Source organism: Gymnodraco acuticeps, unplaced genomic scaffold (assembly GCF_902827175.1).
Source record: "Gymnodraco acuticeps unplaced genomic scaffold, fGymAcu1.1, whole genome shotgun sequence".
Taxonomy (NCBI): Eukaryota; Metazoa; Chordata; class Actinopteri; order Perciformes; family Bathydraconidae; genus Gymnodraco; species Gymnodraco acuticeps.
In genome coordinates, this window is record NW_022992231.1 from 602,905 (window position 1) to 618,815 (window position 15,911).

General features: G+C 41.8%; 1 protein-coding gene across 2 annotated transcripts; it reads left to right on the top strand.

Annotated features, from left to right (window-relative positions):
* The first annotated feature begins 6,602 nt into the window (after window positions 1-6,602).
* On the top strand, window positions 6,603-11,235 carry si:ch211-198p11.6. Of its 2 annotated transcripts, none has more exons than XM_034206161.1 (5): window positions 6,603-6,714; window positions 7,501-7,560; window positions 7,646-7,756; window positions 8,354-8,491; window positions 10,780-11,235. In XM_034206161.1, exons 2-5 carry the CDS (start codon window positions 7,534-7,536, stop codon window positions 10,864-10,866), a joined length of 363 nt encoding a protein of 120 aa, XP_034062052.1. In that variant the 5' UTR covers window positions 6,603-6,714; window positions 7,501-7,533; the 3' UTR covers window positions 10,867-11,235. The 2 variants fall into 2 exon arrangements, with proteins under 2 accessions (XP_034062052.1, XP_034062051.1); XM_034206160.1 differs by having other exon boundaries at window positions 6,654-6,845.
* The last annotated feature ends 4,676 nt before the right edge of the window (window positions 11,236-15,911 follow it).

Consider the following 15,911-nt stretch of genomic DNA (forward strand, 5'->3'; position numbering starts at 1 on the left):
TTTCTCAACTTTACTGGAAAAGTGACGTAATCATATCGTCAGGAAAATTACCAACATCACAAATACATTGCACAAACATCAACATTTCCCCTTTTTATCATTTGTTAAACACATGTTTTTTTCTGTCAATTTGAACCAGAAAAATGTCCTTTTTAATATGGTTGTCACTACCCGATCCGTCCATGGATGTATAATAAGAACTGACAGGGCCTCTAACTTCTGTTAGACAGCCATATGCCATACATTTTTGCATACATTCACAATAAATATGTATTCAGTATGATAGCTGTCTAACAGAAGTTAAATTCCTTTCTCACTTATTCTGACAATGTACTTAACCCCAAATAAAATAACCCAATAAAAAGAGTTGTTAAATAATAGTGAAGTCACGTTGTAATAACAATAACTCATCTCTCTTGAGTTTTATTTTTCAGCTTTGCCAAAAGCCACTGTGTCAAGTGTCCTTCCTGGCATGCCGTCCGGAGTTCTCCAATATGGCGGACCATCTCGCACATGCGCAGTACAGATCGGGCAGGGGGACGGATCGGGTAGTGACACGCCAATATTGTATTATAATTTAGAAGGAAGGACCACCTAAACTGAGATGTTATATCCCAAATAAATGTTTTATGTGTGATGCGGTGTCTGTTAATCCTGGAGGATAAGATTTGTTATTTCAGATTGCCATAGTGAATGAATTACAAAAATGAAATGTTAAAGAAGAAGAAAAATAAGTTTGAATTATTAATAATGAATGATTTTTTAAACAATGCAAAAACAAAAACTAAAATAATGTATACAAACTATTTGTCCCATCTGAGCAGGGCCGCCCCTCCCTATACACGCAGATCACGCAGACTGCGTGGGGCCTCACCTGGCGGAGGGAGCCTCATCAGAAGCAGAAATGCGGCGCAATTACTGTAACGGTAAGTCCACACGGCAGCGTCGCGTGCTTTAACGGAGACGCTACCCATTCACTTTGAATAGGGTGACGTCACGCTTTGCCAAACTTTACGGAGCGTTCACACAGCAGCGTGCGTTGACGCTTGGAGGTGGGCGTATCTGAAGCTTGGGGATTTTTTGCGAGCAACACGACCAACAACCAATCACATGAATCTCCCGCCCCCGACATACAAAGCAATAGCAATGTTAAAACGAAGTAAACTGGATATAAAATCCCCAAACAGGCGAAAACCTACCAGTTTCACCCACTGTCTCTGCCACCTCCCTCCATGCCTCGCTCCTCCAGTTTGTATCCCGGTAGATGAACAGAGACTGATCATACAGCACCGGGTGATTCACTACCGCTACAATGAATTTTCCCTCAATTTTTTTGAATATGAGGAAATGACCTGCGTAGTCTCTCCCAGCATACACGCGGTTTGATTGGCTAGCGATTGTACTGGCAGATTTGAATAAACGGGATTTCATTGGCTGACGCCTCCGTCGAGGCGTCAAAAGTTGAACATTGCTCAACTTTTGACGCGAGCAACGTCAGCAATGCTCCACGTCGCTTCCCAAAATGCAGTTCGGCCAAAAGTGACGTCACCCCATTCAAAGTGAATGGGCAGAAGCGTTGGAAGCTTCAACGCACGCCGCTGTGTGGACGGGCCGTCATTGTGGTTCTGTCGCGTCACTTTTTCTTCCGTTGCTTGCTTCGAAAGTTGAGAAAAGTTCAACTTTTCAAGCGTCGGCGGAAGCGCCAGCCAATCAAATAATATGCCAGTACAAGCGCTAGCCAATCAAACTGCGTGCTTGTGTGTCCGGGGCGGGAGATTAATGTGATTGGTTGTTGGTCGCACGCCAGACACGCCCACCGGCAAGCTTCAACCGCTGCCGTGTGGACGTACCGTAAGCGCGCCACAGTTTCACCGCTGCGAGGCTCCGGTGCGTGCACCACTAGCACCCCCCGTCGACGCTCGCGACACAGAGGGCCTCATCACATAACTTTGCGTGGCCAGGGGCCCTGCTTCTGAGGGCCAATTTGACTATATTATTCCATCTATTACATTATGTTATACAATATAAATAAACGTAAAAATAAGAACCCCAGATCATCTATACATAGTCGAGATGTTGGCTATAGTTAATGCATTGCAGTGGATAGAACAACATCAAATTAAAAAGGCTAGTATGTTCAGACTCGCTAGCCCTGATATGATTATAGTTCATGTCATCCCAAAACAGACTAGACTGACATAGCCTGGCCCTAGATAGGGTGGCCATACGTCCGGTTTTAGGTCGGACAGTCCGGTTTTCAATGTCTGTGTCCGTCTGCCGGCGCAGCCTTGAGCCGGACGCTCATTTGTCCTCCTTTTGAGGTCATCCCTATTTTATACTTTTAGGGTATAAAAAAAAATAGACAATTATACAAAGAAATACAAATAAGTTAATAATAAGTTATGTGTAAGTATATATCCCCGTAAGACTTGTGGTCTTACAAATTATTGGCTGAATGCGATGTCAAATAAATATCTTGTATTTCATTGGTTCATAAACGTAAACAATTAGCATGTGCTTCTTGACGTCACGTTCACGGCAGGGCACTGTGGCAGAGAGTGACGTTAGCGCTAGCCGACTAGCTCATGAGCCAACTCCACCTAGTTAGCGGTAGGGTTAAACCGCAGAAATGCCGAAACGAAAGACTTCATTTAATCCTGAATGGTCGAAAGAGCATGGATTCCTCACAAAAAGCCGAAAGGACGACTTCCATGCTTTTTGCACGTTGTGTCGTTGCGATGTGGACGTAAGCAGCAAAGGAAAAGGTGCTGTCGACAGACATGCTAACACAGATCAGCACAAAAGCAACGATCAAAGCGCAGGTGCCTCTTCACTTTTATCGTTTTTCCGTGAAGCTTCATCGCCTCAAGATGACAAAATCTCTGCTGCAGAACTTTGTAAAGTTTATCATGCCGTCAAGCATCACCAGTCATACAGGAGTGTAGACTGTGGAATAAAAGTTGATCGCACAATCTACAACGACTCATCAATAGCAAAAGGGATGACCTGTGGAAAAACAAAGGCCAAAGCTTTGTGCGAAAATGTCCTAGCACCCTACTCTGTCCAGACGCATGTGGATTATATAAAAGAAAATGAACTGCATTATTCAGTGGCAAGTGATGCATCAAACAAAGGTACGATCAAGTGTTTCCCCATTATACTGAGATATTTTCACTTTGAGGAGGGCGTGAAACATGCACTGTTGGATTTTTACAGTGATAGCAACGAAAAGTCAGAAGCTATAACAAATCAGCTGCTATCTAAACTGGAGATGTCTGGACTAGATGTGAAAAAAATGTCCCAGACAACGCCAGCGTTAACTATGGAAAACACAACAGTGTTTATCAGAAACTGAAACTGGCTCAAAAAGACGTGCTCGCTGCAAACTGTTTAGCCCATATTCTGCACAATCAGGGTCGGCTCTAGAACAAATCAAATGGGGGGGAAATCATTTACCAAGGGGGGGCACATACTGCCGTCAACAACCAACACACAAACACCAACGCAACTTCAATTAAAAAAAACATGCTGTAAAGTGTATTGTCTTTCACACACATTGCAGGGTGTAGTGCTATTTTATAGCGCACCTATGACCTGTGCATACATGCACGGTTGTGGCACGACCACCAAAACAGAAACATATGGACATAGGCCACCATATGAAAAGTGTTTAGTATTTAGTATCCTATCCATGTGAACATGTTTTAGGTGGGGAGTGGACCTAACCTCCTCTAGGAGGGTCCGGGGGCATGCTCCCCCGGGAAGATTATTTTTAAAATATTGAAGTCAAATGCATCAATCTGGTGCACTTTGAGAGCAACATGAAGATCTATGGATACATCTCTCAACATCCATATGAAACAGAACAGATTTACTTTTTCTTTATGGATATTTTACTAATCACTCCCCTTTCAACTGTATTCTTGTGTTACTGTCCTATAGTATTTCATACCCGTTTTTCATTTATTCTCTTATTCTTTAATGACTATAATGATCATATAAAGGTAGCCTATTCCTCGCAAATACTTGTTTACATAAATGGTCACCAAACCGTTTGAGACCCACTGAGATAACTTACACTAAAGTGAACTATCTAAACAATGAGAGTCCTTACCCCACTGAGCTGACGTTATAAGATCCTCGTCTCACAGGAGAGGACTCTCCTCCACCTTGGTGTAGAAACAGCTCTATATATCCGTTAGCATAGCTAGCTAACCAGATGCTAACAACAATATTCCACGTTACCGCTCGCGCACTGACAAAATGCGCTCGTGCCACACACAGAGAGCCGAGCTTGAATGAAACACAGATACCCATGTACTTGTACTGTACTGTATATCATATTATTTTCGATGGCTTTACTGTATAATCAGTATAACAGATGGACAGATCGCCACTGGGCTTTCATCTAAACACACAGCCACGTAATGATAACAAAACAAAAGTCGGGGTCATTGGTCAAGCAACACACCAATCAGAGAGCAGCAGTGAGCACACCTCAGGCTGTGTTTCATATAAAGAATAAATAAAGAATACAAATGTGTATTCTTTATTTCTGATGTATTTCACACAAAAAACTTTTGGTGGAAACGTTTTAACTTATATGATTAAAAAAAAAAAAACGGCAAAGTGGCAATAAGGCTTGCCCACCCTGCGTTGGGGGGGGCACAGTGACTCATTTGGGGGGGCATGGCCCGCGAATGACCCCCCATGACGCCGACCCTGTGCACAATGCAACAAGATATGCAGCAAGCAACTTGGATATTGACATTGAAAATGTTGTGCTTAAGGTGTATAGCCATTTTAGCATCTCAGCTAGCAGAACGGCGCAGTTGAAGGAATTCTGCGCGTTTGTGGAAGTGGAGGAATGCAATCTGCTGCGGCACGTTGTCACGAGATGGTTGTCTCTGCTGCCATCTATTGACAGAATTCTGAAGTGTTGGAGACCCCTGACCAGCTACTTTCAGAGTCTAGGTGAGGAGGAATGCTCCAAGATGTTGTGGAAATGCTTTGGAGAGGATGGTAACGAAGTATCTGAGATGTATTTTCTCTTCCTCAGTCACATTCTGAAAGTGTTTTCAGACTGCATTGAAGCACTTGAGGCCAAATCATTCAGCATAACATCTGTGTTTAAGGTAATGACTGAACTGAAAGGGAAACTTGAGAGAAGGTTAAAGGACACATTTTTTGGCTTTGCTGTGAACAACAAACTCAAGCAGCTAACCCCTGATCTCGCAAAGAAATGTGAGGCTGATTTTCTTGTTTTCTATGAAAGAGCCAAGAAATACGTGAGTGAAAGGTATGACTTCTCTGAGAACAGCTTTCATAGTAAAGTGTCAAAGCTTGGCCTCACAACTGCTGTGTCCTATGGAGAATACAGTGATGCAGTCCAAGCCTGCAGCCTGAAAGACATTGACATGGATGGACTCTATGAGGAATATGGCATGGTGGAAGCTATTCTCAGCTCTTCAGCAATGGAAGGATGCCACAGTGAGGAGCGGTATCTCAAACTGTTTTCCAAAGCAGAAGTCCCACTTGTGAATCTGAGGAAGGTCAGCGCCTATATCTTCTCCATCCCATGTAGCAATGCCCATACAGAACGTGTGTTCTCAATGATGACCTCAGCATGGAGAAATTAGAGAAATCGTCTGGATGTGGACAGTGTCAAGGCAGAGCTGCAAATGTGTGTCAACTTCACATTTGAGTGCACAGACATGTACCAGAGACTCCTTACAAACAAAAAACTCTTGGAAGCAGCCAGGAAAGGGCAAAAGTATCGAAAATAGACATTCAACTTGTGGTTAGTACACTAGTCTCATTGTGTTTTGAGTGTGAAGGATTCTGTGAAGCCAGGATAAAAACTAAAAGATAATCCCAAAGTGTCCTCCTTTTTGGTGTTATGGAAATGGTCACCCTACCCTAGTATGACATATATGAGTCATTATATAGACTACATCATACTGAAAAATAAATCCGATTTGGGGATTCCAGCCCATAGGGGCATTGAGGGAAATGAAATAGCTGACTCTTTAGCTAAACAAGCCCTAAAGCAGGAGATAATTATAGAAGCTATGTTTTAGTAAAAATGTAGCTGAAGCAATAATACGGAAACATCATGGAGGCAAAAGCAGTGGGATGAAGGGAAAAAAGGACTACTGTTTTATAAAATAGCCTACAGGAAAAAGTGGGAGGTTTTTAAAACAATAGGAAAGACAACTGAGCAACACATTATTACAAGACTGAAATTAGGGCACACAGGATTAAAACAATGCATTTAATTGGGAAACATCCACCAGGAGCATGTGAATGTGGCTTAGACGAAGAAACGGCCAAACATGTTATCTGTCACTGCCAGATATAAAACATACAGAGAAAAACTGAAGAGAAAGTTAAAGAAATGTGGAGTAGTAATGTTAAATCTTAAGAACCTGTTGAGTTGCGACAAGGACAACTTTAAAGCATTATTTTAGTTCTTCAAAAGTACTGGGTTGATGAAGAAGATTTCGTTTTCTTTTTGTTTTTTTAATTGTGTTATTTTCTTTATTTTTTCTTCCTTGTAGCTCACTGAATTTTTCCTATGGTCTTTGGTCCACACTCCAGCATAGTAGGTGGCGGTGGTGCCACCCGCCATTAAACAAAAAGAAGAAGAAGACCCTTCTGACTCCATGGCAACGCAGCAGCTTCCGCCGAAGCTCATCCCGTTTGTTTTCACATGTAGGCGCCGCTCTTAGTTTTACACTTTTATACAGAAGTATAGCATGGTGATGTGACTTTACTTCACATATACCAGCGTTTATATTAATTACACAAGGCGTATTTATGAAAGTACAGGACCATTCAGAACGGTGAGACATTAGCACATTAGCATTGTTAGCTAATGCTTCTCCTGTAACGTTATTCTTTGTTCATTTTTATAAAACATACAATTAATGTATTTTTCTTTCTTTCACGAACATTTAAAACAACTATGTCCCATCAAAGGGACCCCCCTACTACAAATACTTGAGTCCTTTTTACGGCCACTACAGTTAACTGTAGTTACTTATGTACTTTTACATAGATAAGTATTTTTGGAGTATTTTGGTGTGACTAAAATGACTCAGGTATAAGAACAGAAGTATAATCAACTAAATGTCCTTAAAATATTTAAAGTAGAAGTACTGATTGTGCATATATAAGTATTGCATTATACATTAGATTATTATTGAGACATTGCTGACCAGCATTGTAATGTTGTTACCATAGACTGTAAAAGGTTGTTACAGGTCAAGCTCATTTAAGATGGTGGAATTGTATGAGCTCATCTCGTTTTATGATCTAATATATATCTGAAATGTAACTACAGCTGTTACACATACTGTATGTTGTAGAGAAAAGAACAATACAGTACAGAACATTGAGAAACCTGCACATGCTTTAGACTTATAGCTTATAGCTAAAGAGATTTTTTTAAAGCCAAAATAAATGTATCTGTTCTATCTGTTATTCTTCTCCTGCCAGATTCCCCAGAGATGAGCCTTGTGACAGTTAAAGATGTCTTCTCAGGAAGAGACGATGCCAGTAAGAATAAATGCTGATTTATTAATATACACTAATCTCTGCTCAGTGACATGTCCTTATATATTTCATTGGTCCTGTTCCTCAGGTGCTGCCTATTTGGGAGCTCTCCATCCCTCTGCCTGCCGTGCTGATGATCACTCTGAGTCTCTACATGATCGTCCTGGGGATCGGGCTGTGGATCAGATACTGCCTCAAGGTTGGTGCCCTGTTACTCTTACTGCAGTTTGTAAAATGTAAAATGAATACGTGTTGTTACCTTTAACCTGCACTAAAGGTAGACGCATGAGGAACTGTAATTAAAGTGGACTATGCTGAAGTTGTAAAGGCTTTGATGTTGGCTCCCTCTGGTGTTTGAAATGCAGCACCAGATAAGCCTTGCTCTCCTAACACAGCTATTAATTATCTGAAAATCTATCTATTCAGGCTTTCAATACTATAGGAAAGATAACTGAGGTAATTTGAGTTCTTTATCAGGTGTGATTGTAACATTTGAGAAAAAGGGTCCGGCTTAAGAGTAGTTAATTATCATTTATAACTTATTTAACAGGGACACAACATTTAGGCAATGCTGCATCTAATCTTAAGATTCAAGGGTTTTATTATCATATGGAGTTAAGTAAAGAAACATCTGTCTTCGTCTTTTGTTCACCACCCTCAATAGCTAAAGTTTGCGTGTAAAAAACACTCACCTGAACACAGTTTGTAGTCGATTAGGTAATGCGCAGCTTAATAAGTGTTAAGTGTTATCTGTACGGAGTGTGGAAAGTGATGATGTTCTTTCTCTCTCTCAAAGGACCGGTGCTCTTCAAAGTGCTGTAACTGCTGTCCAGAAATGTCCATATGTGCGCAGTGTAAGAGTTTAGCAGAGATGTGTGACTGTCGCCTGCCGACCCTGCGCTCATGTCGGGCCGTTTCCTGCCCTTCTCCTTCTGTAAGTCACTGCCACACACTGCACACAGTATAACTACTGGTGTAATCATGAATTCTTCACATTCCTGCTGAGCATACTGTCATTGTATTATGTTAAATAGTTAATCTTTGCTTACGGCTTTGTAAATAGGGGCCTTACGTCACGCAAATTTGAGATTTCTGGCTATTCAAATACTCAGACTTGACTAGTTTCCACAGCATTAGAGGCAAACATTGGTTCATTTTAGTTCCGGTTCTGCAATACAAATCTACGTAAATTGGATTTACCCTTTCCTGTCCTTGCTAGCCACTTATGTATGTATGTCTCTCTGACATACAAAGACTTAAAACCAATGTGTATATATTCAAAAAGCTTTCCTTTTCTCTTTAAATTGGTATTTGTATCAACTGTTTGCAGCTCAAATAAGTCTGTGAAAACACTCTTATTGTTGTATGTATGCACCCTAAACACAAAAGCAACTTCCTTGTATGTGTAAACCTACTTGGCAATACATGAACCTGTTTCTGATTCTGATTCTAAATGGTCAAACTCTTGAGACAAACAAATCACACAAATCGGTCTTGAACAAAGTCAAGTTTCACCTGATTGGTCTGCCTGAGATGAGACTGATTGTAGTGTCAGTACTATGGGCATAGATATGTCTCATAATTATTTGTGTGAACATAAAAATAATTTGTGTGTAAATATGTGATTTGTAAATGTAAAACAACATCCACAAATGCATTTAAAAGATTTGCAAACTCACAAATACATTTGCAAGTGTAAAACGGATCTGCAAATACGCTAAATATGTTCACAAATAAAAAAAAGATCTGTGAATATCTCTTTAACATTTACACCTTTCGATCAGGCATTTGTGAATCAATTTTGTATTTGTGGACCAAAAATGCGCTTGCGGATCTCAAATCTCTGTTCACGGATCTCAAATCTCTGTTCGCGGATCGTCTTTTTACACACACGGAATTTTGAGACATATTTTCCGCCGGTCTCGGCTAAAATCTACTCGTGTCACTCGGTTATTTTCGGAAACCACGTGATGGCCTGCTGATGACGACATTTCCGCATGATTTCAAAGTAAGAGCATGATGGTTTGTTTAATGCTCTGTTTTTGTATTATAATGAACAGCGGAACGTTAGATGCATTCTTTATCACCATAACCCTGACCTAAATACGGTGCTTTTCTACAGATTACTTTATTACTGCACTGGTAAGGTAAAATTAGGCCGATTAATAAGATGTGAAGTGCTTTGTAACTTCGACCCGCTTGACTGAATACACAACAAACAATGAAGAAAGAGTTTTATCTGGGCTGTTTCGCTGCCAGCTGCTCCCCCGGGACCCGAAAGTGGCGTATAGCCTGCACTTCAACATCAACGAAAGTGCTCGATATATGCTATATTGAACCAATAACACAAACTAACTGTATCACTATAACATGATGATGATGGTGATGGTGATGAAGAATGCATCTAACGTTCCGGTGTTCATTATAATACAAAAACAGAGCATTAAACAAACCATCATGCTCTTACTTTGAAATCATGCGGAAATGTCGCCATCAGCAGGCCATCACGTGGTTTCCGAAAATAACCGAGTGACACGAGTAGATTTTAGCCGAGACCGGCGGAAAATATGTCTCAAAATTCCGTGTGTGTAAAAAGACGATCCGCGAACAGAGATTTGAGATCCGCGAACAGAGATTTGAGATCCGTGAACAGAGATTTGAGATCCGCAAGCGCATTTTTGGTCCACAAATACAAAATGGATTCACAAATGCCTGATCGAAAGGTGTAAATGTTAAAGAGATATTCACAGATCTTTTTTTTATTTGTGAACATATTTAACGTATTTGCAGATCCGTTTTACACTTGCAAATGTATTTGTGAGTTTGCAAATCTTTTAAATGCATTTGTGGATGTTGTTTTACATTTACAAATCACATATTTACACACAAATTATTTTTATGTTCACACAAATAATTATGAGACATATCTATGCCCATACAGTACGTTCTGTATGTGGCTTGTGAGAAATGGGTTCAATAGCAACATTAGTGAGTCATGACAATTGGGAAAAATAATCGGTCATAATCTGTGCACACACTTATGGGGTTTATAGATTTTGCTTCTAGTGTCCTAAATGGGCAAACTGCCCCCCCCCCCCCCACACACACACACACACACACACAGAACTTTCTATTCTAGCGCCCCTAGGCAAAAAGCTTACCATACAGAGCTTTTATATTTATCTTATTGTGATCTCCTGTGTCTCGTATGTTTCCCCACAGTGTGCATGTTGGGACTGCGCCTGCACCTGTCAGCCCCCGGAGTGTGAGTCCTGCAACTGCCTCTGCTTCGAGATCAGGATCAAGTGAAGGATGATGGTGATGGTGGTGTCCACAGGGACATTTTCTAAAAACGGAATGCCTATTGTTAGAGTTTACAGTGGAGAGATAACAGGAACCAAGAGAGGAAAGTGACTGGGAAGGACTTGAATCAGAGGCGCTCATGGTCAGCATCTTTACCCAGGACTATTTCTCTTTTGCCCTTTTACATTTAAAAAAAAAAAGACTGCACATTATTTTATTACTAAGCTGAACTCGTTTTAGATTTCACATGTTGAAGGCTGTGTCAAAGTGTTTTATTCTCATTCTCTAAACTTGGGTACCTTTGGTATTTTTTCAACCTGGACCCTATTTTCTCATGTTTTTATTTCTAAGTGATATTAAACTAATTTAACAACTCCTGGTGTTTTAATCTTTTTGTGAAACAGATTAAATCAGTGTGTTGAAGTTCATTGATTTTTACATATTTCATTATTATATCAGCCAAAAAATGACATTTCCTCTTTAGTTCCTTTATCCGTTAACTATTAATTGACTTTAAATGTGCTATAACTTGATATACAGTATATTGATATCCATTGACTCAGGATTACATAGCAGAATGGAGGTTTTTATCCATATGACCCTCTCTTACTGAATACTTTAAACTATTTGTATGATTTGCACATTTAAACTTCAGTATCTCAAAAACGTGAGTAAGTGACTAAATGGGACAACCTTTGGAACATTAAGATAGTTAGTTACCAAAAAAGACCACAAAGTGAAACAAACTTATTAAAAAGAGACACAATATGACTTACAAGAGAAAACGAATATACATATATATATATATATATATATATATATATATATATATATATACTAGTTTTCAAAGATGTGCATTTAACCACACAAGGAGCACTATTATCCATAAGGGTGATTTCCCTTTCCTGACATCACCATGTAACACTTGCGCTCCTATTGGCTAGCGCTCAAACATTGTACGTGATAGACTAAGGGGCGGGACATCTCTAAAAGGTTGACAAATCCCAACAGAGCTGGCCAGCTAACCAATCAGAGCAGACTACTGGGCTCTGGTTTCAGACAGAGGGTGAAAAGAGGTGCTGCAGCACAGGCAGTATGAGAAAAATAAAGAGCTTTTTGAACATTAAAGCATGGAGACATGTCCCAGTAGAGACATTAAATACAAATATGAACCTATAGATGAGAGTAACACATGCGTCACTTCCGGGCAAAAAGTACGGCTCCGCCCACTTTTTGGGGAAAACAAAGATGTCATTTGAATGGCGGTCAATACAAATTCTGAAGTTTTTGCCAATCCGATCAGAAATTTAACAAAACCGTGGATTTTTGGATCTTCAAAGGGCAACGGCCAGACAGGCAAACAATTAAATCATTGGAAATCAACGATCGGGCTCGATAGGTTAAATATAGCAGTAGGCGATCGATGTCCATAGATGAGAGTAACATCTACGTCACTTTACGGCCCCGCCCACTTTTTGGGGAAACCAACGCTGTCATTTGAATGGTGATCAAGCCTGAAGCCACAGAGCTCTTCTTTTACTGTCCTTTTTTCTTAGTGGAAGTACAGAAAAACGTAACTCTGGATTCGTTTTAATGTTTGAGGTGCAATAAACGGCACAGCAGCTTTTTGGCATGATAAAACTATTATTTTCCGCCTCGGTCATGAGAGTAACAGCCGGCAAAAATTACAGCCTCGCCTACTGATTTGAATTTAACCATATATTCGAGCCCAATTGTCGATTTCAAATGATTTCATGTAATTGTTTACCTGACTGGCCATCGTAATCGGGCTCTTTGAAGATCCAAAAATCCACGGTTTTCAAACATTTCTGATCGGATTGGAAAACAATTCCGAATTTCTATTGACCGCCATTCAAATGACAGCATCGTTTTCATAGACAGTGGCGAGCCGTCAGGGCCTTAGGCCCTCTGTGAGGGCCTAATATACCCTATTCTAAAAAATAATATTTGAAAACATAAAAAAAAAAAATGGGAGTAGTTTTACCAAAATAACTTGATTTAAATTGTATTTAAAATAACATTTCCGAAGAAATAAATCCTTCGAATCTGCCTGTTCAGGTTCTGTTGGAATGTGAAGGGTTAAATGCCGTCTCTGTGAGTTAGGCCCATTCCCAAACCGACCCCTACACCCTACCCCTCCGTTTGCGCATTCACGCGGAGGGTCCGCCATATTGAGGGCTGTTCCAAAGCAACGAGTGTGGAGGGGGAGTGGGCTATCAAGCCCTCAAACAGCGAGTCTGCAGTGGTGCTGACTTGAGACCGGTCTCTACCTGACCGGAGTCACGCTGTGTGTGTCCGTCAGGTAACACGCTGTTTACAAGTAGTTCCAGCAAACATGCACTGATAAACTGCGATGTTAACAACCTCATGATAACCTCATATGTTTTTAACTTAGGATCATACCTGTGTTTAGTCTAGAAAAAGGTAAATGTGTGCATTTTATTATAAAGTTGTGTATATTTACAGACCGTTGCAAAAACTAAGAAGCTTATAAACATCAGGTTTAAAACTAAAAGAGCTTTGAAACACAATGAAAGATGTTTGGAGTTTTATTTGAGTTATTCATTTAAACTTTTTGTCTAAGAGATGCTGATTTGAAACGTTGGGTTACGTATTGTAACCCTTGTTATATTAGCACAGGTGGAGCCCTCTACTGGACTCTATGGGTACTACTTTACCCTGCGAGCATTCTCGCACTGAGACTTCTATAGATGTAGCCGGCCTTGGGCGGGCCTACCTGAATGTGCGCGCATCACACCGTATAAAAGGAGGCCTCGCCTCCTGACTCTCTTCAGCGAGCGGTATAGGAGAGACAGTGCCCTGAGTAGAGGGCTCCGCCTGTGCTAATATAACAAGGGTTACAATACGTAACCCAACGTTATATCTCTCACAGGCTCCACCCTCTACTGGACTCTATGGGTACAGTGGGTGGAGTCCCGATGTATACGCGCACTGTCGTCCAACAACATTCCACCCTACTGCCCCTGACCGGCTTTTCTGGTCAGCAGCTGCTGCCCCACATTCTCCTTTAACCCGGTTGTAACCGAGGTGAAATCTGGGCTGTGGCTGACAGAGCACACCCTGCTGCGCTTACCTCGCAGAAAGTGTGCTCAAAAAACAGTGCCGGGGGACCCCCGCCGGGGGACCCCCGCCCATAGACGGATGGGGAGAGCCCTCTCGGCCCTCTTGGCTTACTACACGCCTGCCTCCCTGAATCCCTAAGGATAACAGGGAGAGCGCCAGAGCCCATGCCCCACACTCAAACACTAACCCCGTGCAAAGTGTGTGGACTAAAGTGTGGAGGGCTACCCCCCTCCTGCCTCTCGGCATGAGGAGAGCAGCCCTCCAGCCCTGTAAGGGCCCAGCGCGCCCCTCGCCCATCCCGGGACCCTCAGAGGGCCCGAGAACAGCGAAGGCGCATTACGTCCGGGGAGGGGGTCAGATGCCAACTGACCCACAACCCCCCCCCCTACCAGTCCTGTGTTGCCCCCGTAAGCACAGATGAGGAGAAAGAGCCTGACATGTCCAAGAGATAAAACCTTATGAAGGGGCCTGGCGTCGACCAAGACGTCGCTGTGCATATATCCTCCACACTCACACCGTTGAATAAGGCTGTTGACACAGACACAGCCCGTGTGGAGTGCGCACGAGCCCCCGTGGGGCGGGCTTATGGAACGCCCTTTGCGCCACAATTTGCGCGTTTTATTCGCGCGTAGTTTCGCGCGGATTAACGGGGAGGTCCGTTTTATAAACGGGGAGGCCCGTTTTATAAACGGGGAGGCCCGTTTTATAAACGGGGAGGTCCGTTTAAGTTCAAAGTCTCAGTAACCAATCAGTGAAGAGCAAAACCAGACCAAAGCAATCTGTAGATGAAAAGTTCCTGACATTGTGAGGCTGTAAATTGTACGTTATTCCAGATTCAGGGGACTATGTATTAATTTGGCTTTCAATATAATAAATATATCAATCAATATAACCTGCCTTCATTGTCTTTTAAAAAAAAATCGCCTTACCTTCCTGAAGTGAAGGGTATTTATGTCTCCTTAAATCACCTTTTAAGGGCCAATCCCAAACCACTCCCTCGACCCTACCCCTCCGTGACGGAGTGAACTCCGTCTGTCGCCACACTCGCAGCTCAACGAGGCTCCCTCCTGTCAGATGGAGGGAGTAAATACAGCAGCAAGCTTTGGGACAGCCTCCCCTCTCTCCGGCAGAAACAGGAAATGCCGTAACTGTATGTAACAACGGTTTCAAATCAGCATCTCTTAGACAAAAAATGTAAATTAATAACTCAAATAAAACTCCAAACATCTTTCATTGTGTTACTTTTTTGCAAAGCTCTTTTAGTTTTAAACCTGATGTTTATACGCTTCTTAGTTTTTGCAACAGTCTGTAAATATACACAACTTTATAATAAAATGCACACATTTACCTTTTTCTAGAATAAACACAGGTACGATCCTAAGTTAAAACATATGAGGTTATCATGAGGTTGTTAACATCGCAGTTTATCAGTGGATGTTTGCTGGAACTACTTGTAAACAGCTTGTTTCCTGACAGACACACACAGCGTTGAGACCGGTCAGGTAGAGACCGGTCTCAAGTCAGCACCGCTGCAGACTCGTTGTTTGAGGGCTTGATAGCCCACTCCTCCTCCACACCGCTCCACACTCGTTGGTTTGGAACAGCCCTCAATATGGCGGACCCTCCGCGTGAACGCGCAAACGGAGGGGTAGGGTCATAGGCGGCGCGTGAGGCTCAGGTTTGGGAAGGCTAAATAACTTATTTTTTCATCTTACGCTGCCCGCCTCCGGCGTCTATAGAAAAGAGATCAACTCAGTGAAAGCACCACCTGCTGACCGATCAGAGCTCAGTGTGCGGAGTTTAAATCTATCAAGTCATATTACAGGAAAAAGGAAATGCAGTTTAAACTGCCGTATGCAGAGAAGACGCCAACGTGTCGCACTTATCATTCATATCACACTGACATCACATCATCAATCAGATCATCGATCGCACATCGATATCAA